The sequence below is a fragment of the Rosa chinensis genome, chromosome 4 (genome assembly GCF_002994745.2).
Source record: "Rosa chinensis cultivar Old Blush chromosome 4, RchiOBHm-V2, whole genome shotgun sequence".
Lineage (NCBI taxonomy): Eukaryota > Viridiplantae > Streptophyta > Magnoliopsida > Rosales > Rosaceae > Rosa > Rosa chinensis.
The window spans coordinates 46,008,894-46,033,035 of NC_037091.1; the positions used below are offsets into that span (position 1 = coordinate 46,008,894).

The 24,142-nt window shown below is 43.6% G+C and overlaps 1 protein-coding gene across 1 annotated transcript; it reads right to left on the reverse strand.

Moving 5' to 3' along the window:
• Positions 1-7,855: 7,855 nt before the first annotated feature.
• Positions 7,856-8,566, reverse strand: LOC112199416. The gene has a single exon (XM_024340438.1). It carries the CDS (start codon positions 8,564-8,566, stop codon positions 7,856-7,858), a length of 711 nt encoding a protein of 236 aa, XP_024196206.1.
• Between the last annotated feature and the right edge of the window lie 15,576 nt (positions 8,567-24,142).

The following is a 24,142-nucleotide window of genomic DNA, read 5'->3' on the forward strand; positions in this document are numbered from 1 at the left end:
AGTTGATTTGAGAGTTGTGTTTAATTCGTCCTTGAAACCTGGTATTTATACTAGGGTTTCGAATGTTCCTTGCCATAGAATGATTATTTATTGAAGTTTCCTATTCAATCTCTGCTACTTGACTCCAATAAGGGCTCGTTTTCCTTATGGATTACAGAATGGGTGAAGCTGTAACCCAAACCCAAGTAGGCTTATTTTTTGGGCGGCAGGTATCGGCCCGCTATGCTAAATCCACTTAAAAGATCTTAACAAAATTACTTTTGGGCTCAAACATTGCCCCCCAGGCCCTGAAATCAAGCCCGCGAAAAATGTAACTGATTGAAGGGGGTTAAAACAACACGTCTTACTGACCAAAACGAGGTCATTAATGAGGGTTGTGTCCATTCGCTTCGCAAAACGTCTTTTCGTCGTATCGTTTCCCTCACAAAATCTCTTATTTAAATCCCACAGCCATTTCGAACCTGTCACATCAGAAACTCTTTTAGTCTCCTAAACCCAGAAACCCTCTAGTTCCTAACATCTTCCTCAGAAACCCAGAAATGGCTCCCCCAAAGAAAATAGTTATTGATCAAGAAGAAGAACTCAATGACAAAGCCGCCCACATCTGGGGAACCAGCATCGGCTCCCGCTGTCGCGTCCACACTACTATTCAGAGACCTCTGCTTCTCAGGCTCCCAAATCACCATGTCAGACTCAGTCCGGCACAGCGAGATTCCATCCCTGACGACGCTATTGCCCTCTACAGCTTACCCATTCGTCGACCTATTCTGATTCTCCGAAGGACTCCCGGAGATTTCAGCAGTTGGGGTGCGCAAAAACACCGAGCGAAAATAGGGCACTGGCCATCCTCAATTAGTGCGGCGGAGCTCTCCTGGTATCGCAAAGCACGAACGCGACAGCTATTACCCATACTATTGATTTATGCTTTCGTCTCCCGCGCGGTGGCAATCACTCACTACTCGCCGCCTTTCTCTATTTTTGGAATACTGCCACCAACACCTTCGATTTCCGATTTGGCCCAATGAGCATCACCCTGCTTGACATCCTCACCATTACTGGATTACCCATTGATGGCGAGCCCTATCTGCATGGCCAATTCGACTCTGCCACCTTTCCTTCCATCATGGCCCAAACCGGTCGCAGCGCTCACAGCAGCTCCTACCCGTAGTGGCTGGCCTATTACCATAGAGAACACAATGCGACAGGTGGAATTGCCTTTCTGGAGTACTGGCTCTGCAAGTTCATCTTCTGTACCTCTGCCAACAAACCCACAGGTCCTTGGACTTCTTTAGCAACAGGCCTCTATAACAGCCGCCGCCTAGGACTGGGACAACTAGTGTTGGGCGCCCTCTACCGCACTCTATACCAGGCCACCATGCATCCTTTTGAGACTACCATCTCTGGCCCTTTTTGGATCCTCGATTTCTGGATTCAAACTTATATTCCTTATTTTCGCTGTGACGATGTCTCATTGCTTCCACCGGATGATCAACTCTTAGGTCAATGGCTTAGTCGCGAGGAAAGGTACACATCCCCTCCTTATTCTGAGTGCTTCACATATCTGTACCTTCTGCACGAAATGCCCTACTGCGACCTAGTGCTTGGTAGAAGATTCCCACCTCCGCTTGAAAATGGGTTCCTTCCTGGGGTTCCTGGCTACAGTGACGGTGCGAGCTTGGCTTTCTGTCGCGCAATCTCTTGTTCAGATATTAGGCTTGCTGCTGATGAACTTAGTTATGAGCTCTATGCGCCCAACCATTTTGCTCGCCAATTCGGCCTCGTCCAACTAATGCCATTCCCCCTCTATGATGCCTGGAACTACAACACTTCTTGGCGCAGAATTGGCCCCACTACTGGCCCTCCACCTGAACAAAGCATGCTTGCACTAGTTGATCTCCATGACTGGGCCAATGACATCGCTCCTGTGGATGAGAACGCTGAAGAGTACGAGCAATGGTGGTCAGATGTCTTTGTCAACTGTTGGGGAAAAAGGGATAATGAATTCTTCGCGACTATCTTTGCTGAACTGAGATATCCCTACGATGCTGATACTAAGTCACTTGCTCGCTTTCCTGAAGACGAGGCACGACCCCTGCCACCTGAACCGGCTCCGCGACCCACGAGAACTCCACGCCCGGCCCTGGCTAGGATTGTAATACGCGAGCCCCCCCAAGAGGTAATTGCCTGAGATTGTTCTTCATAATCACTGTCCACTTTTCCCTTTTCACTCAACCTTTGTTGCATCAGGGAAGTGTGCTACCTTATGGAAATCGCGCAGTTAATGTTCCTCTAGCCACTGGCCAGGCCGCGAAGCAGAAAGCAATAGTGACGGAACCCGAAGTTGAAGACTCCTCTTCTGATGATGATGTTCCACAAACGGTAAAGATTTTCTCCTTATGAGGTCTTGACATTCTCCCCCCAAGTCAAATTAGTAAATCCTGACAGATTGCCGCTGCTTTGGCCTGAAAATGCAGTCGCATTGATCCTTGAACTGATCTGTGGGCAGAAGATGAACCAATCGCTGATCGACTGGTAATACACCTCTAGAGCGAGCGCTGGCCTCTTTGTCTCATTATGTATGACCGTATGACACTCCTCATTTATAGGTTCGTCGTAGGTCCAGCAGACAAGCTGGGGAAGGCTCCTCCGCTGTTGGCGAAGACGCGTCTGCTTCACACGCCCAGGCGTCGACTGGTGCTAACAATCCTTCACCTCCCACCAATGCTGTAAACATGCAATTGGCTCTGGTGCCAGTTCAAGTCATAGACGATAGCTCGCCTGAAGTTGAGGAAAGGATACCTCTCGCGGACACCCCTCGCGAGCAACCCATCGCAATTCCTATTATGGAACAAGTAGCGCCTGATTCGGTTTCATTTTCTAGTGAAGTATATCAAGAGCTAGTGCCAATATCAATTCTCCATGATCCACCTGCTCCAGAGGTACACCTTCTTGCTTATCCTACATTATGATTCCTGCCTTAACTTTTTCACGCTTTAACCATCCATTGGAAAACAGAATCCTGCCCCAATCGAGGGAGTGGCTGTGGCCGCCGTAAAGGCGCTTGGCGAAAATCCTGCTGAACCAGATGGCGCGGACACAGTTAACCAAGAACCCGTCCCTGATGCCCCCCAAGCACCTGAAGATGAAGTGAACCTTGAGCCGGTACTGGAGGAGGTTCCAAAAGCGGAGCCTCCTGTTGCTGCTGCTTTAAATCCGCCGCCTGCGCCTCCCTCCAGACTGGAAAGGCTGGCTCGCGTACTTGAAGTGACTCCTCCTGGAGTTATAGATGATGCTAGAGAAGGCCTACGTCGTCTCCTGGGACCTGATATTCTAACGCCCGGTGCGTCCGTGAGAGTGTTGGAGTATCTGAGGGTACTTCTTAGCGAGGGAGCCATCACTGAAGCCCAGTTCCTCGATATTGATCAACTACTGCAAGATCTCCCCTAGTGGCTCAATGAGAAGGCGGTTGTGACCGCACAGGCCAGGCAGACCCAAGCCCACTATCTGACCCTTACCCAACAGGCATATACCTCGCTCGATTTCTTAGGCGACCGGGGTACTCTTATTAGAGACTTGACGGTTACGAGGAACCATCTCAGGACCCAGATTCAAGATCTTCAGGCCCAGTTAACAGCTGTAACGGCCAGGCTCGCCCATGAGGAAGCCCAACTGGAGCAACCCGTAGCCTCTTTCGAGGCGCTGTCTCAAGAACTGGCCCAGGCTCGCCTGGCGGCCCAACAAGCCGCTCAAGCTGCTGCTGATGCCAACTTTCGCCTGGATGAACATTTCATCCGCCTAACTTATGCAAGCCAAGGGCTTTAGGCCTCTAATGCTAGGCCCATTATTTTTGTATGAAGAATATTAATATTAATATCATTATTTATGGTTTGGTGAAATATTCAGCCCACATTTCTTTGCCCAAATATTTTAGAATTACAGGCAGTTAAGCTCTCAACTTTGCCTCTGTTTCATATTAAAACCGTTTGAAAAGATAACCTCGAAATAGAGCAGTTACCTCCTCGAAAGATTGCTCCGTTTCCCACGCGTCTTCAAATTTCATTCCTTTCCGAGATTATAGCATTCAATTCAATCGGTATTGATGGTGTTGAATTGTTTCAATTGCCCATTGAAAGGTTGAATCCACTAAGGCTAGCTCTATAAATAGTCACATTTTGGAGAATCGAACACATACACAAACATGGCTAACCCATAAATAATTCTGCAAGTCCTGCTCCTTTTCCTTTTGTTTCTGAAATCTTCTCCTCACGATCTCACCCTTAGCCTCTAACTTTTAGGCTTTATGGCTTAATCTCATTGCCTTGGTAGGCCTTATGGCTTAATCTCAGGTTAAACCTCGTGTCTTTGGTCTCTGTAACTTCGGGTGGGATTCTCCGGTTCCACCTAGACTGAAGAACACGAGGGGCTCCTAGTGCGGGATACCATATTCTGGGGATTCCCTCTCCTCAGATTTCCCTGGGCGGAGCAAAACGAAGAAGGGCGGAAGGCCACTCGAGGTCGACTATTCTTCTTCCGTAGTTAACCTCCGGGGTCGGATGCACAGGCTTCTATTTTTTCCTTGGAGGTAGATGAGGCAACTGGGCTGCGCTGACGTGTTGATTCCATCTCCATCCCGGAGGATAGCCAACTGGAAGGGCCGCAATGGATTATTTCCTTCCTTCTTCTTCCAGTACAAATGATAGCAGCTGCAGCTCGGAGTCAAGAGATGTGGGTGAAGAGAGGAAGAGTAACAATGATCATCTCACCACCTCTTCCTACCGTAAGATCCAGAAGCTCTTAGAAGATCTGAAATCCTTATTATGTTTAGCCACTTTTGGCTTTGTAGACCACAAATGTAATTTTCTTCGAACACATTGTACTGCTTTTGACCACAAAGCCACTTTATGTATAAAATTTTCTGAATTTTGTCTGAAAAATTTACAATATAATATGGCCTCTGGTATAGGCCCTTACATTATATTACTAGAGTGTTGCCCTCTTAGTGTTCTTAGGAGAAGCGAATACATGAAGAGGAAGCCACAGACTGGCCTAAATGGAGAGGATGGAGCAAGCCCAAGAAGACTATGGTTGCCCCCCTGTTGACAGGACCCGCCCCGGATTTCACCTTGAAATCCAAAGTGGCCCTGCGGGGCCCACCTTAGAAGAAATTCTACCAAAAATTTGGCGGAACTCCCTCTAAAAGTGGACTACCCAAAAACCTGTAGAAAGACATTTACACTTCTAAAATAATCCACCCTTATTCTTATGGAGCCACCCTGCTCCCCGTATCACAACGTCTCCCATTTCATAAACAATTCTAAACTTAAGAATATCAATATCCTGGGTTATTAGAGCAATCTAATGTACAGGCGTACAAGAGAATAGAATACAAGATAAAGGACCGATACTTTTATAATGCGGAAGTTATGACAGCTATGCCTCAACCCCATGTACGCTCGACCTCAAGCTAAACTGGCTTGCAAACTGGGCATTTAAAACCGAAGGGCCTAGGGGAAAACATTTAAAAACCATTAGAGTGAGTGGATGAAAAATAAGTAATTTCGAATGAATAAGTAAAACTTAATGTCTTCCCAAGTTATTCTCTAAAACCTCGCATACAGTAACAATATTGGAAATACTTTTAATCATCCTCTTTACTGCAATCTTAATCACGTAAAAATAGAACATCTTGCAATCTCTTAAAATCTCCTCCTCAATCCTTATAAAAACATCATTTTCCAGAGGCTCGTTTGATGACTAGAAAGACTGCTGTTTAGTAATCTCATGCCATCTAGGATGGACTGCTACCCAGATGACGCATCGGAAGGGACTGCCAACCGGAATAGGAGGCGGTGGGTAGAAGGGACTGCCAACTAGCCACAGGTAGTTAGAAGGGACTGCCAACTAACTACCTCATGTCATCTAGAAGGGACTGCGAACCAGGTGACGCATCGGAAGGAACTGCCAACAGGGATATAGTCTGGAAGGGACTACCAACCAGACTATTACCTAGAAGGGATTGCCAACTAGGTAATATACGCATGTGCTGAAGATAGCCTCCTCAATAAACTGGAAACAACCTCTTTCAATTACTTGCTTTCGGAAACAAACTCACTGTTACTTCAATAAAACATTAATAATTCACCAAAAGCATAACTAAGGATTATCTCGCTAACTCAAACCTCAATATCTCAACAAATCATCAAAAGCATAAATCAAATACTCTGAAAATCAATAAATGCTTTCGAAAGAAATCTCAATCTAACTCCAAGGCTAATAAGTGCAGAGCTCAAATATTTGCTAAATCCATCGTACTCGTATATCATCATATAAACTGATATTCAAAATCAATCATTCTCATAATATTTTCTGAATCAGTCACTTCCCGAAAATCATTTCTCAACTCAATAACTCATAAATAAATAGCTTGAAAAATCTATTGAAAGCCCTCAGGAAGGAAATCCACTAAAAATCCCGTAACTCATAGAGCATAATAAATCCCAAGAAATCAAGCTCATAAAATCATAATACTCAATAATTCAAATAATAAATTAAACCTCAATTGGAAAATAATATACTGCATGCACATTTAATTTAAAATAAATGTCCACTCACAGTACTGTTTAGGCGACCATGCATACGAGTTCCTTCGTCGAGCAATAGCTCGGTACGTCGCCCTGTACACAATTATTTTCCTTGAATAACTATTCAACAATCAAATACGATTCTCAAAATCAAATCCTCATAAATCATCTCTCCACTTCTTCTCTTATTCAACCCAAATTTTACATCTAATACCAATTCGTTATCTTAAAGGTTCCAAGTCAAAACCAATAGATATCCAACTGTCGGATTCTCGTAAATTGATAATCGAAATCCTAAATTCCCAGAAATTCATAATTAATTAAAAACTTCTCCAAGTCCAACCAAATTCACATATTCAACCTCTACAAAAATTATAGGATTTAACTAGCTAAAAAAAATAGAATTTAAATTACTGTTTAAAGGCCATTACTGTTCACGCACCACACTGTTCACGTATGATACTGTTCATGCGATGGCCAACTCCTCCTCCGGCCACCAAATTTCAACCACAGAATCATCTCAACATTCTAAGCAATTTTCATAACTGTGACCAAGTGAGAAAATACCTTGAACTGCTCTAATTTTGCCGATGAACACAAATCCAGAAATTTCCAAACCCACTAATTTGGAAATCCTTTAAATTCTCCTACCAAATGTGGAAATTTCAGCTAGAAGCCTTCATAGAAAACGATCAGTGGCTTGAGGTGCTCCTAATAGGACCAATCTCACCTCCGGAAATGGCTGGAAAACGGAGAATTTTACCGGAGAAGCAAACTGCTACAGTAACAATGATTACCGGGATTCGAGGTTTTCCGGCCAAATCGCCGATACCCACTGATACTACCATGTAGAGGAGGAAGAGACGGTCCACGACCAAATGGAATCACGTCGATTGAACGCCGGACGGCGAAGAAATCGGAAAAAGAAGAAGGGAGGGCGACGCAGGGGAAGAGGGAGAGGAGAGAGAGTCGGGGGGGGGGGGGGGGGGTAGGTTTCTGAAACCTACCACAGTAACTTCTGATATATAGAGAAAGTTATCATGAACAGTAATTTCACATTTTAAGTCATAACTTTCGTATACGAACTCCGATTTTTACGTACCACATATGCACGCGCTCGGTTTAACGTCCTCTACAACTTTCATGAAGAACATTTTCTCAAATTTTGATCCGAACAAAAAGTCAACTTTTAGGCCCCCCTAAAATGTCAAAACGGAGCCAAAAATTAAATGTAATTGTCGTTTACCCATCGAAAGACTCGTAAACTGGTAAATTTAGGTTTGGGACGTTACACCTGTCCCAGGACTTGCTGGAGCCAGTGGGTCTTCAAATTCCCAAACACTGGGGTAATACTTCTTGAGGAACCTGCCGTTAATGGGGTTGCAGTGGAGGTTGCCGTCTAAATCTTTGAGGTGAAAAGCCCTGCGCTCTAGAATGCAGTGAATAACAAAAGGTCTTTCCCAGCGAGGAGTCCATTTACCGCGGCCAGTCAACTTTTCGCCAAATGGAAGGACGGCTTTCCAAACTAATTCACCCTCCTTGTAACTGCGACCACGCGTCCTCTTATCGTAGGCGTGAGCGATCCGCTGCTTTTCCATGACCAAGGTGTCCAAAGCCTCTAAGCGCTTCCCCCTAAAGTCTTCATGCCACATAGCCTGGACATAATCTTCCCCAATCAAATGTTGTTGATCCTGGACGCGTAGAGATTGAACATTGATCTCCAAAGGGAGAACTGCATCGTGGCCAAACATTAATGCATAAGGGGTGGTTGCCGTAGGGTTCCACTTAGAGGTACGATAAGCCCATAACGTCTCGTACAATGTGTCATGCCACTGGCGAGGGTTCTCCACGAGCAGTTTTTTCGATAGAGTAATGATGATCTTGTTACTGGCCTTCGCTTGACCATTGGATTGAGCGTAATAAGGCGTGCTATGGATAAAGTCGATGCCATAATCATTGACAAGCTTCTTGACATCGCCACCCATGAATGCTGCCCCCCTGTCAAACACTAAAACCTCTGGAATGCCAAACCTGCAAATAATATTGCGAAAAATAAATTGGCGAATGGTGGCACCAAAAAACCTCCTTCAAAGGCTCAGCTTCCACCCACTTAGTTAAGAAATCGGTAGCGACAATGATGAACTTGTGCTGGAGTGAAGAAATCGGGTGAATCATGCCGATCAAGTCCAAAGCCCAACCTCGCGCAGGCCAAGGTTTAATGATAGGCTGCATAGGAATATTAGGAACGTGCTGGACTGGTCCGTGTGCCTGGCAATCTTGGCATCCTTTCGTGAATGCGAGATAGTCTTTCAAAATACTGGGCCAATAATAGCCATGTCGCCTGATAAACTAGCGCATCTTAGGACCCGCTTGATGGGCTCCACACACGCCTTCATGCACTTCCCGCATTAATCGTTTCGCTTCGCGGCCATAAACACATCTGAAATCGATGCCATCTTCACCGCGTCGACGCAGCTCGTAGCCTCTAAAGAAATAATTCAAGGCTAGGAAATGGATCTTCCTGTCTGCAATGGGGTCTGGCTGCTTGAGGTAATCTATCAAAGGGATGCGCCAATCTACATCAATAGGTTCCAGGACCGCGACGACAGGTTCGTCTGGAGGATCAGGTCGCACAAGCCACAAAGGCAGCGTGCGTCGCTCAACCTTCAGAATGCTCTCGCGGACCCCATATTTCAATGTAATTCCAATAGCCAGTTGGGCGAGTTCATTGGCCGCGAAATTGCGCTCCAAACCCACATAATCAAATTGGTCCAGGAGTTCTACGGCGCAATTCAAATATGGTACGAGCAAGAAGCTTACACACCTGTACTTCTCTTGAAGTTGATTAATCACGAGCAAGGAATCACCACGTACCTGGACTTCTCTCATTCCCAGTTCCAGTAATACCTCTAGGCCGATAATGAGGGCCTCATACTATGCTTGGTTATTGGTGCACTTAAACTCCAACTGGAAAGAATATGAAAAACGATCGCCTGCTGGGTTTTCCAGAACCACCCCTGCCCCTGCTAGGGTTTCTACGCGTGATCCATCAAAAAACAAAACCCAAGGTTGAAGGAAGACTGTGGCTTGATACCATACAGCATATTCTGGAATGCGCGCCAAATCTGGTCGAGTGGTGGTGGTCGCTATCTCTAACTCTTCCATTGCTAGGAAGTCTGTGATAGCCTGTCCCTTCACTGCTTTCTGTGAAACATATTGTAGCGAGAATTCAGATAAGGCAAGCACCCACTTACTAATGCGACCTCTCAAAATAGGTCGCGACAGCATATATTTAACCAGGTTGGTTTGAGCAATGGTGCAAGTAGTAAAGGATAACATGTAGTGCCGTAACTTGCATGCTGAGAAATATAGTGTAAGACAGAGCTTCTCCATTGGAGTATACCTTGTTTCGCAATCTATAAGTGTCCTACTGAGGTAAAAGATGGCATGTTCGATTCCTTCCTCATCATCTTGCGCGAGTAGGCTTCCAATGGAAGCCTCAGCTGCTGAAATATACAGCTTCAGTGGGAATCCAGCTCTAGGTGGAACAAGTACTGGCGGGCTTGCTAAATAGGCCTTAATTTTGTCAAAAGCCTCTTGATGTTTAGGTTCCCAGACAAACTTGTTCTGTCCCTGCAGCTTCAGTAGTGGGGAGAAGGGCTGGATTTTACCTGCAAAGTTAGAGATGAAACGTCTCAAAAAATTGATCTTACCCAGCAATCGCTGTAGTTCCTTCTTTGTTCGCGGGGAAGACGCGTTGATGATTGCGCTGGCCTTGTCCTCAGGGACCTCAATTCCTCTCTGGTGGACTATAAATCCTAGAAAGTCACCAGCCTGAACTCCAAAAAAGCATTTGGCGGGGCTCATCTTGAGTTTGTGTTGCCGCATTCGCTCAAAGACTTTTCTAAGATCGACGATATGGTCTTCTCTCTTCTTAGACTTTACGACCACGTCATCGATATAAACCTCCAAAATCTTCCCCAATATGTCATGGAAGATCAGGTTCATGACTCTCTGATATGTTGCCCCCACATTCTTTAGTCCAAAAGGCATGACAACATATTCAAAAACACCCGCGAACCCTGGGCAACGAAATGTTGTCTTGTGTCTGTCTTCCTCCGCAACCGGAATCTGGTGATATCCTGCAGTTCCATCCATGAAGGACAACAGTTCATGTTCCGCCACTGCATCTACCAGCATATCCACGACCGACATGGGGTAGACGTCTTTAGGCGTAGCGACATTAAGGTCCCTATAATCCACGCAGACCCTCATCTTGCTATTCTTATTGCGGACTGGCACTATGTTGGATAGCCACTGATTGTATTTGGCTACCCTGATGATGCCTAACTTGTGCATCTTTTCAACTTCCTGTTTGACCAGGACTTGGGTCTCAGAGTTCATTCTTCGCAGCTCTTGCTTCATAGGCCTCTTGTCAGGGAGCGTGGGTAGCTGATGGCACACCAAATCTAGTGACAGGCCCGACATGTCCTCATATTTCTCGACGAAGCAGTCTTTGAATTCCAGTAATAAGTCAATCAGCCTCTGTTTTTCACTAGGCTCTAAATAGGCACTAATAGCCACTTCCATAGGCTCATCTATGGTTCCAAGATTGACCTTCTCGGTAGGGTCCCTGAGCTTAGAAGGGGTGTCATCCAGCGTTGCCGGAGCTAGCTGAATCTCTTCTTCGTCTTCTTGTTCTTGGACAGAGAACTCCTCATTGACTATTTCCAAGGTCGCGATCCGATCATAAGCCTCTTTTTCTACCAGGTACGAGGATAGTCTTTCGTACAGCGAGTGGAAGGCCTCTATCCCTTCCTCTGGAAGGTCATAATCCATTAATCGTTTAAGGGTTTGGGCACAGCGTGACCAGGCCTTTCCAGGCTTTCCTTCGCTAGCGTGAGCCCCCACTGTGCCAATTCAGAGGCCGTCACCCCTGTGGGGCAGCCTTTGTCATCGATGCCACTGACCTAAAATGGAGTAATAGGCTCTAAGTAGTACTTGGCATCTGCATAATTTGCGGAAACAGAGAATGGGCGAGGATCCACTTTAACCACCTCAGCTTTATCTGCTACCCTGTTCCACATTATCAGTTCCTGATGAAGAGTTGATGGAACACAGTAACTGATGTGGATCCAATCCCTACCTAGAATGGCATTGTAAGCCGCGTAGCAGTCTGTCACGAAGAAAGCATAAACGCCCTTTGCGGGGCCTACCTTGATACGCAGGAACAATAAGCCCAATGTTTTTGTTACAGTACCCGCGAAGTTCTTGAGCATGAGAGACGTAGACTGGATCTTCTCTTTCATGATCCCCAGTAAATGCATGGTTCTTGTTGTGATAACATTAACTGCTGCTCTAGTATCAACCATGATTTTGCCAACTTTGGTACCACCAATCTTTGCCGTGATGTACAGAGGCCTCATGTGTTGAACCATGGCTGGGGCTGGCCTTGTAAAGCTCATGAAGAATTCCTTTACGCTGGCGTCCTCTGTTTCCAGGAACACAGCCTCCTCGACAGGCAATGGCGGAACTTCATAGGGGCCGGAGTGGGCCCTGGCCTCCCCAATGATTTTAAACATATTGTTATCTATTGGTTGATTTGTAATTTTTTTCATAATTAAGAGTTATTTAGACTAAAATTAACAATAATAGCCCCCCAAATTGAAGTCTTAACACTAATTATTTCTTGTAAAAATATAATTATAATAATTATCTTGATAAATTGCCGTATGTATCTTATAGAATTCTATAAAATATTAATTAAATGAGTGCATTTAAAGGACAATATTAAAGCATGCTTGATATATGGCATCAAAAATGAAGAAAAAATAGTTTTCCTTTTTTGTTATTCAATAATTTTTTTTCATTTGAATTTTATAGCAAATGTCAATTGTAGAGAAAAAAAATTTTCAATATTTTTGGCCCCTCCAATAAGAAGTTTCAGGTTCCGCCACTGTCGACAGGTGTCGTTGCCGCTGAAGTAATCTGTAGAGGCTGTTCACTATTCTCTTCAGTTTCAATACATTCTTGGGCAGCGACTGGCAGTGCGTATTTCGCCGGAAGCACGTCGACCATGTTGCAAGATGTATCAACTGTATCTGTGTTGCCCATGTTTTCTTCAAGGTTAAGCCTAGGCTCATCTAGCGGGATGTCGGTGTTGAACTGCTTAGCCAACCGGTCTACCAATGACTCTTCCGTAAGGCCTTTTACCTCACACTGCTTGTGTTCCTGCACCGGCTCTTCTGCTGTACTCTATTTTGGGGGCGCGTGTAACGTTCCGTATCTTAATCAACCTGTTTACTAGTCATCTGGATGGTAAACGACAACTATTTTCACTTTTTACTTTGTTTATATACTTTTAGTGGCCTTAAAAGTTGATCTTTTGTTCGGGTCAAAATTTGAGAAAATGTTCTTTATAAAAGTTTTAGAGGACGTTAAACCGAGTGTGTGCATATGTGGTACGCTTAAATCGGAGTTCGTATGCAAAAGTTATGGCCAAAATACTAAAATTACTGTTTATAGTAACTTTCTATATATAGAGAAAGTACTGCGGTAAGTTTCCATATTTTTCTAGAAACTTACCGAGCTCTCCCTCTTTCTCCTCTCCACTCCCCGTTGCGTTTTCTGGGGTCTTCTTTGTCTGGCCATATCTTCCTCCACAGGCCGCCAATCGACATGATTCCAAAAGCAATTTTTCTCGCCTTAATGTCGTCTATAACTTCTCTGAAGACATCGGGGTGAAAAACGAACGGTGGAGGGTGCTGCAAGGCCGAGAAGCCGCACAGCTCGAGCTGGAAATATCCTCCCTTCACCGGCTGATATCTCCCACGTCCGCCGTCCAATCGACATGATTCCAGTTGGGCTAGGATCGCCTCCCCCTCCTCTACACGTTGGTACTTGTGAGTCCTTACGATTTGACCAGAAAACCACGAATTCCGGCAATCACCGTTACTGTAGCAGTTGGAGTTTTCCGGCAAATCTCCCGATTCCGACCACCTACGGTGGTAAACCTTAGTCCATTGGAAGCGCCTTGAGACTTAGATGATGCTTCATGAACCTTTTATAGTGATTTGAAGTGAGAATGAAGGATTGAAGGTTTGAAATTCTGGATCACTATTCACAAATCGGGTTCAAACTTCTCCTTAATTGTTGAGGTACTTCTACTCATTTTCTGACTTTGACACAGTTGAGTAAGTTTTTGGGTTTGTTGAGTAGGTGCTGCTGTCAAAATTTGGTGGCCATTGGAGATGGTGGCGGTGGCTGTGGCGCGTGTAGGGCAGTTTTCTGGCTTTGATTTTTAGCCTATTAAATCCTATATTTGATATAGAACTCGTAAATGTTAATTTGGTTAGAATTGAAGAAAAGTTGTGTTGATTATGAAATTTCCGGAATTTAGAATTCCATTATTGATTTACTAGAATCCGACCGTCAAATATCTCTTGGTTCTACCTCGGAACCTTTAAATTATCGAATTGGTATTATTGGTATAATTTGGGTTGAATCCGAGAAGACGTGGAGATGTGATTAGGAGGATTTGATTTTAGGAATCGTATTAAATTGTTGAATAGTTATTCATGGAATATATATAATTATGTACAGGGCGATGTACATAGCTCGACGAAAAAACTCGTATGCGTGGTCGCCAGTGTAGTACTGTGAGTTGACGTTTGATTTTGAATATTGATGCCTGCATTTATTTCTTAAAGTAATGCTTTATTTAATTATCATCTTTTATATTTTGAGCATATGATGATTTGCTATCGGTAGTGATTTCAATTCATCTCGTGGATTTACCTTCATTGATGATTTTCATGAAGTGATTATGAATTATTCCGGTTGTGATTTTCAGATATTAATTTTGTTATGCTCGGATTCGAATTTATAATTTATGTTGATTTTTCGACGGATATATTTCCGAGGTGATTTCCGGAATTGCATATTATATTTTCATTTGTCGATTTGAGATTTTTTTTAAAGGAATTTCGAAATGGGATTTCAATGGAGTTATATTTCTTATTTATTTATCGACTTTCGGTTTTGGCATTGGGAATGCCTTGATGATGATTTTGGAATTGGTTTTGTTTTCAATTTATGGAGATTATGATTTATTATTATTTTTCGCCTTTCTGCTATTGATTTGAGATACTCTTGGCATGTGGGACACGTCGTTGGAAATTCATTTGCGAGAGTTGGGGAAGCCTTATGTATTAATGGATTTATTTGTTTTCAGATTTCTTTTGCCATACTTTGGGTGACTATTATCATTGCTAGCATTGATGTCCGCCTTTGTGGCAAGATGATGGGATCACCGAAGCCCGTCCGCCTTTGTGGCGCTGGATACTGTCTTTGTGACAGTAATGCTGAAGCCCAGTATCCTAATCGCTACACTTAGTGGCGTGTGGGTATATTACGGGAGTATATGGGAGTACTTTAGCCTAGGAGGCTATCACCCGAGCTTGGGAGGCTCATTCATATGACTATCTTCTTCCCCTACTTTTATGTTATTTTGACTAGCAGGGCTAGTCCGATTTTCCCTTAACCAGCGGGGCTGACTTGTCTTTACGAGGTTCTCGTTTTTAAAGACAAATGTTTTACAATTGTTGCATGCATCGAGTTTTTAAAAGAATAAATGTGGGAAAGTATAAAATCCTTTATCTTTTCAATTAATTATTTTTGTCCACTCACACTAACGTTTTTATTTACTTTCCCCTGGGCCATTCAGTTTCACATGCCCAGTGTGCAAGCGAAATTAGTTGAGGTCGGGCGTACATGGAATTGAGGCAAAGTCAACAGCATGGCTTCCGCGTTTTCCTTTGAATTAGGTTTTCCTTGTTTACTTTTTTTATTAGAATTGCTCTGATTACCTATGGGATTAATGTTATTAAGTTGAGATTTGGGTAATGTGAATTGGAAGATGTTGTGATTTGGGGAGCAGGGTGGCTCCAGGAGAATAAGGATGGGTGATTTAGAAGTGTAAATTTTATTTCTCCAGGTTTTGGGTAGTCCATTTTAGGGGAGTTCTGCCAAATTTTTGGAAGAATTTCTTCTAAGGTGGACCCTGCAAGGCCACTTCGGATTTTAGGGTGAAATCGGGGGGCGGGTCCTGTCAACGCGACCACTACACTTTGGACTTTTTTAGGTCTCCACCGTAAAGCCTCTGCAATGTTGTCCTTGCCCCCCAGTCTCTCAAAGATCGAGGATTTGAAGTCTGGTTCTTCGCAAAACAACCTGCGCTTGACATGTGGTCGCTTAGTTGGTGAGCATGCCTTCCTAGCTGGTGGAGGTGTTTGCTCTTTAGTGATCCTGTAGAAAACACTAGGCTTAGAGGCCCCTGACTCCGAGCGTGCTTGCTTTTGAAAACTGCGGGGAGCCACCAATGGCTTAGCAGCTAATGCCTCTATCTCCTTCTGATATTGCTCAGGAGATTTGACTAGTTGCGAGGGTTTGATCAGACCCTGATGCAAGGCCTCCAATGTTCGCTTGGCTTCTCCAAACCTACGCTGTAGTTTTCTTTTCTTGGAAGGACTGATTTCCACTGCTTTCCCCTTCGCTCTGGTATACCACTTGCCTTCCTTGATGGAAGTCGTGGAAGAAGGTGGAATGTACGGTTTGGTCAAGATATCTCTGTGTTCATTCCCAGCCTTGTCATCCTGCTTCTGTTCTGCTGCAGCTGCCTTCAGCTTTTTGAACAAGTTGGAGTCTCTTGGGGATGATGGTGACTCTGTCTTGTCTCTTGCTCTTGGACTTGAAGGTTGATAATTTCACGATGGTGAAGCCCACTTGATTGGCGAGAAAGAGCCAAAGGGAAATGTTTGCTCGTCCTCTTCGTGTGATATTTGGATGCCACATTCTTCCTTGCACCGCGAACAAAGGACCACTGGTGAAGCTTCGCTGACTGGTCTGGCCTCACTTTTCCTCGGGACCTCATTTGTACTTTCTTCTTTTCCCCTGGTGGCCAAGTCTAGAGTTGGTTTCCTCTGGTTCTGCTTCGCCCAGTTCACATCAACCATGTTGACTCCGGTGTCGGGAAAAAGGTTCAGATCTACGAGCGTTGCCGCGGTCACTGGAGTTTCTACTTGCAAACTACCATTATTGAGCCATACCTGAATCTGATCCTTCAGCTTCACATAATCAGCTGTATTATGATTCCATAAGTTGTGAAATTTGCAGTACTTTTTACCCTTTAGCTGATCTGGACGAGAAAAAGGTCCAAAGTCCGTCTTCACCATCTTCGCGGCGATCATCTCATCTAAAATCTCATGTGTCTTATTGACATCATATGTATATGTCGCGAATTCAAGTTTGGTGAAGGCCACAGATTTGAGTTTGATAGGTTCCTTGGATATCTTCAGTTGTTTCAAGGCCGTATTCTTCCTTCCTGTCAGCTTAAAAGTAGAGTCATCATTCGCTTCTTCCTCTTCTTCATCCTGGAACATTTCTTCATTAGGATGGTGGTAGTAGGGATCATAAACAGTTGGCTGGTAGCTCAGTGCTGCTATGGTGCGGTGTTTGCCTGGCACATATGTCCCTTTGGACGCATGTTTCCTAGCGTCAGTTTCTCTGAGGAGATGCTCGAAGGTACCAACCTCTGTGATAAGCTCTCCCATTGACTGAATCATGCTGCCATGTTGCTTCTTTCGTTGGCGCGGCCCCAGACCTTTGATGGCCAGTTTAACCAACTCCCTTTCAGGCAATATCACGCTCAATTTGGCCTTTTGGATCTAAAAGCGTTGGAGTTAAGAGACAACAGACTTGGTGGGTTGTTGGGCCATCTGGGTGAGAGATGCTAAGTCAACTTCGGTTCAATAGCTCCAAAAGTCTCCAGGAAGAGCTTCTCCATGGTTGGCCAATCAATCACTGACCCTGGTCGTAGTTTAGAAAACCACTTAAAAGTCTCGCCAGACAAAGAAGTACCAAAGATCCTACACTTGAGGATGTCATTGTTCTGATACTGGCCGCACTGCACCTTAAACCTGGCCAGATGGGTTACCACATCTTCAGTATCCTCTCCTGAAAAAGTAGAGAATATGATATTTTTATAGCCTCTGGGAAAAGGCGGGAGCATTATATGCGGCGGGAACAATCCCTCATAGACCCCATCTAGGTGGGCCCTAGGATTAGCCAGCATGATCATCTCCTTAACCTCTTCCCGTCTCACATAGCCCAGACGAAGGGGAAGTGTTGCCAAGTTCTGGCGGGCATTTTGTAGGGGTATAACCTGGCTGGCAGTCTTGTTCCTTCTCCGAGGTGAATGGTCTAAGGATTAGCAGATTGCTGAAGAGTTACCGCTGGAATGGGTACATCCTTTACCAGAGCTGTTATCTTGACCGGGTTGCTTGTCTGATCAATGCCATAGTAATTGTTTTGGAGTTCATGATAAACATTCTCCGCCCCGTCGCTGTCATACTGAGTAAACACAACAGGATCATTAGGAGTACCATCACCGATTTTCCGAATCTTTTCTTTTTGCGGGGCCGGTGGAGTGGCCTTGTTACCGCCGATCACCAAGGCTCTTTCCTTATTCTTGGTTGACGCGGCAGTAGCCGTTGCAGATGGAGCAGCCGTACTGCTGCTCGCTTTCTCCCAAGCATTTAGGGGTATATATTTACCAGAATCGGAGGGCTGGCCAAGTGACCCGAGGATGGCACTAGGATCCCCTAAGGCTTTGTTCAATACCTCTTTAGCCTGGTTCAACTCGGCTCTCTGCATGGCAACCTCTGTTGCAAGGTTAGAACCATCCTTACGAAGACCTGCCAAATCTGACGCGGTCTGCTTGGCTTGGCTCGCGATAACTTCCATGACTTCCTTTTGGCGCTGACTTTGCTCATTAGCGATACCTCTGGCATGGGCCCTTACTGCATTCTCAGATCATGCAATTTGTTTCTTAGTATCCTCAGCACGCTGGGCAATGCGTTGATCTAGCTTGCGTATGAGCTGGTCTGTCCTCGTGATTTCCCTATCAAAGTTAGCAGCCACCTTTTTACGATGTGTCTCGTTATTCTCCATGATGATCGCGAGCTTTTCCTCGAAGGTCTCTCCCTCTGGAATAGGCGTCGGAACGAAAGCCTCTCTTTCTTCGCTTTCCGCAGCATTGGAGACGACGGTAGTGTTAACAGGGTCGCTTGCCTGGTTAATAGTGACATTCTGACCCTCAGTAGCGGGGAGGGGGGTGATTCTCTCCCTGTTTAGTCGACATGTCGGGTGATTGGGGGTGAGAAAACCTTTGAGTCACTTGTTCTTTAGAAAGACCACGACAATCCACATGAGAATGCGGTCTGTAACAGGAGGTCTTATGCTTTGAGCAGTTAACGTAAACCTTTGGTAAGGGTTTCTGCTTGACTTCCCAATGGTTATGTTCACAAAGAAACGCTATGTACAGGTCCCAATGGGCGTGCCAAGATGTTTGGCTCCAAAACCAATTGGCTTGCAAACTATCTCTTTTGAGCGTGTGATTGCGCAGGAGTGCCAGTATCGTAGGGTGCAGTCGTCGGGGAGTCCCTTGACCTGACTTCTTGAATCAAGTGCTGTGGACGAGGAGAGCACTAACCTCGTCACAAGGCTCTTTTCTCTGCCTTCTGGAAAAAGGACTTCTTGCCTTACGGGTGAGGGCTTTGGTTGTGATCTCTTCACGACACCAAATCGATACTCAAAAGTTGCAGGTTGAGCAGAGAAATCACCGGGAAGTTTGGAGAAAGCACGAGTTTTGCTAAAGCGTGACTTTAGCTTCGCTAGGTTGCTAGGGCGTTACCCTTACTTCACTGGTTTGTAACTAGGTTGCAGGTAGGTTTGCTCCAAAGAGGCTTTGATATTCTGTGCGATTAGTTGATTTGAGATTTGTGTTTAATTCGTCCATGAAACCTGGTATTTATATTAGGGTTTTGACTGTTCCTTGCCATAGAAGGATCATTGATTGAAGTTTCCTATTCAATCTCCGCTACTTGACTCCAATAAGGGCTCGTTTTCCTTATGGATTACGGAATGGGTGAAGCTATAACCTAAACCCAAGTAGGCTTATTTTTTGGGCCGCAAGTATCGGCCCGCTATGATAAATCCACTTAAAGGATCTTGCCAAAATTTTTGGGCTCAAACAGATAGAGGCTGCGTACAAAGGCTTACCCATATGGTTTCTAATGATGAAGCCCCCAGCAGCCGAATCTCGATGGACAGAGCCATTGAAGTTTATTTTAATATGATCATGCTTTGGTGGTTCCCATCTGATAATGGTTGGTGCAATAACCCTCTTGTTTTTGTTAGATTGCACATTAGCATCTATGAAACTTTTAATAGTTGTCGCCGAAGCTGCAATGACAGAAGAAAGATGATAAGTGATTCCTCTGAAGATGCGGTCATTTCTTGCTTTCCAAACCTGCCAACAAAGAGTAATTAATTTTGTAAATAGATCAGAATGATAAGGTTTCCTAATAAAGAGCTCTCGGAAAACCGAGGTGTAGCCATCCTCCCAATTAATCAAGGGGTCAATACCAGCTAGGCTCTAAACCTGCATTATAAAATCACAGGTTTCAAAAAGATGATTGGCGGTTTCATTATCAATACCACATAGAGGGCAAGTATTATCATCAAGCAAACCAAACCTAGGCAGTCTATCTCTAGTTTTTAGTCGTCCCCTAATTAGGAGCCAGCCAAAAACTTTGAGCTTAGAAGGGATATTGAGTTTCCAAAGTTTATTTATCAGGTCACTTTGATCATGTTTTTCGATGATGATCATGTAATTGAAGCTAGGTAGCCAATTTGATTATGAAGCATCCATTCGCAGTAGCCCCAGATAAAATTGTCTTCTTGATCATATACTGGCAAAGGAATACCAAGGATTTGTTTTACAATTGACGAGTCCAAGGAAGCTAGAAGCTTTGGTTTATTCCAAGAGCCATGTAACACATAATCGTCCACAGTCTCTTCTAAGTTGATCAAATGCTTGCGATTTTCAGGAATAAAATTTAAAAGGGGCGTATCAAAGACCCAATTAAAAGTCCAAAACTTTATAGTCTTACCATTACCAACGATCCAGCTCATGCCCTTCAAAATGAGGTTTCTTACATCTAGGATACCCTTCCAGGCCATCGAATTCTTCTGTTTCTCTTTTACTTAGAAAAAAGAAGAACTGTTTAGATATTTTTTCCTAACAACTTGAGCCCACCAATTGTCATTATCCCGTAAAACTTTCCAAGCCAGTTTAGCAATTGCAGCATTGTTAAAGAAACTGGAAAGTCTAATACCAAGCCCTCCAAGAGGCTTTGGCTTACAAACTTGATCCCAAGCAATTGGGTGGCACTTTGAATCAGTACCCCAAAAGAACTCTTTAGCCTACTTGTCTATCTGGTTCTTTAGGCTTTTGGGGCATTTAAAGCAGGGCATTGTGTGGTTGGGCATACCAGCAAGATTGGACTAAATCAATGTTAGTCTACCTGCTCTTGACAGTGAGGATTTTTTCCAACCTGCTAAGTTGTTAGAAATCTTTAAGAGCAACTCCTTTGCATTGACAGGGTCTTTCCAAACAAATAACATCATGAATTCCCAGGTACTTACCAATAGTAGCATTTTGTTGAATATTGAGAATGTTGACAATATTGCTTTTAAGAGAGCGATTTACCTTAGGAAAGAAAAACAATAAGGATTTATGGTAGTTTATCTTCTGGCCCGAGGCTAAAGAGAGAAAAAATCAGAACTCGAGCAATCTTCCTTGCACTCGTCTTTGTTGCTTTAGCAAAGATTAAACAGTCGTCTATCAACATTAGGTTAGAGATTCTAAATCCCAGAAGAGAAGAAAGCAGACTTACCTGGGATTTTGAATTACAAACAAGATCATTGAGATGTCTGATCAAAGGTTCCATGGCTAGAATGAAAAGATAAGGGGAGAAAGGGTCACCCTGCCTTATTCTCCTTTGGAGTTTGAAATGGCTAGTGGGGGAGCCATTCATAAGTACTGAAAAAGAGGCAATTGAAACAGAATTCATAACTTGATTTATCCAATTATCATGGAAACCAAACCTTTTCAGGCATTGAGAAAGATACGACCAGTTTAGAAATCATAAGCCTTTTCTAAATCCAATTTCAAAGCAAAGGCTCCAATTTTGCCACTCATCTTTTGAAAATCAGAAAAAAGTTCATGTGCAATGAGGATGTTGTGTTGTATAGCTCTTCCCGGAGCAAATGTCCCTTGATTTCTGGAAATACATTTTTCTAAAAGGGGTTTAAGTTTGGTTAGGATTTTATAAGAAACATTACAGAGATTAATTGGTCTAAAGTCTCCCACCAAGGAGGGGTTCTCCACTTTTGGAATGAGTGCAATATTAGTATGGTTAATAAGTTTCAAGGAGGTACTATCAATGCAAATATTTTTAATTAGGGGAATGATAGTACCTTTAACCTCTTTCCATCAGTTTTGGTAGAAAGAGGCATGGATGCCATTAGGTCCTGCAGCCTTCAGGGGTCCAATGGACACAATAGCCTGAAAGATTTCATCATCAGTCACCTGTTGCAAAAGATAGTGATTGTCATTATCAATAATACAAAGATCAATAATGGAAATAAAGTTCAACAGGTCAGGTTCATTGATATGATTATCTAGCTGAAATCTTTTTTTGAAATTTTGCACAAGAATTTCAGTAAGGGAAAATTAAAGAAACAGTACATGAACTTAAGGCCACTGAGAATTAAGGTGGCCAATGTTTGTGAAACCCAACTTCAGTACATGGACTTTGAAACCCGACCCACCTTCCATACATGCCAGTATCTCCTCCATTATGGAGGATACCACGTGTCATATTTACAAGGGCAATTCGGTCTCTTTAAGTTTGATTGAAAAAAAAAAGAATTGGAACACCAACAATTGCTATGGACACCCAAGACTTCTCTCTACACCCAGTTCTCTCTCTCTCTCTCTCCTCACCATCTTCCTTCAGTACATCCCAGTACAAATCAACAGTTGCTATAGTTTTTCCATGGTGGTGTCAAATTCGCCGGAGGCATCGTCGTCGCGAGTGCGAGGGCATAGTCAGATCTCCGGCGGAGGCCGATCGCAAGAGGCGACGCGGATTCGAATTCTATGGACAGTAATTTGGTCACGGAGGAGACCTCCAATGAGGACTCAGTGTTGCGGAATATCACCGGGGATGATAATAAGGCTAAGAAAAGAATGAAGCTTCTGTGGAGTTGGTTCATGGTGGTGGGGAGGAGAAGAAGCAGAACGGTGAGGATCGAGGTGGTTCCGGTGCAAAATTTGCTTACTAGCCTTTGGAAATTCCGATAATGGGTATACTGGGTTTCTTTAGAGAGTAAAGATTGAGAGAGATGAAATGGGTTCGTTGGAGTATACTCAAAACCCAGTACTGGGTTTCTTTAGAGAGCAAAGATTGAGAGAGTAATGGGTTCTTTAGAGGATTTTTTTTTTTGGGGGTCTTCAATATTCTTCATCTTGTTGTTGTTGGAATCTCCATCAGTGGCCTTAGTCATGATAGTAATGTGGTCTTTCACCATGGTTTTTCTTTCTCACATTTGCCTGAGTTTGGAAAAATATATTTTTTTTGTCCCCTAGAGAGAGCCAATTTGCCTTCACTTTTTGTGCCCAGTATGTTTCTTCATCTTTGTAAAGCTGCATGAGTTCCTTTCTAATGGCCATATCCCTCTCCTTAAGAGTCTAAGAAGTAGGGAAAATCATTAGTTGTTGTTGGATGTCATAGCTTCTGGAATTCAGATCCTCTATTATCTTGAAAATATTTCCATAGACAAGCTTGTTCCACTTTTGTGCCTGATGAGAGAATTGACCTACAATGGTGAGAAAATTAAAAATAGGATCAATATCAGTAGTTTGTTTCCAAATGGTGTTCGCAAAAGGTTTAAAATCCTTGTGTGAGAGCCACATTGCCACAAATTTGAAAGATTAGGGCCTTTTCCTGTGCTCACTATGTAACGTGAGAAAAATTGGACCATGATCTGAACCAATTTTTCCAGCTTTAGATTTGGATAATCATTCAGAAAGTTACCATTGACACAGGCTCTATCAAGTCTTTTGAACATAAGAGAATCATCTTCATGTTTATTCGTCCAAGTAAAGGGGCGGCCAGAAGCTATTAGAGAGAGCAAATGTAGATCATTCAAAAAACTGGAAAAATTTAACATATATTTGGTAACAACTTGGTTGCCACCAAGTTTTTCTTCTAAGTCCAAAATACTATTGAAATCACCAATTAAAGCCCATCAGTCATTATTAGGAGGTTGTAAAGTAGCAAGTGTATTCCAGAGTTCAAGTTGCTTTTCCTTTTGAGGATAGGCATAAACAAAGGTTATAAAGCTAGTGCGCTGCAAGGTTAAGTCAGTTAGGCAACAATGGATAAACTGGTCATGAGGTTGAATGATTTCTAAATTAACTAATCTAGTATTCCAAAGCATAACCATTCCACCACACTGTCCTAGTGCATTAACGACAAAAGAATCATTAAACGGAAGTTTCCTGGTCTTATTTAAAATATTAGAAGAAGTTTTGGTATCCATGATACAAAGAACATCCACATCAAAACAGGAAACATAGAAATGGGCATGTG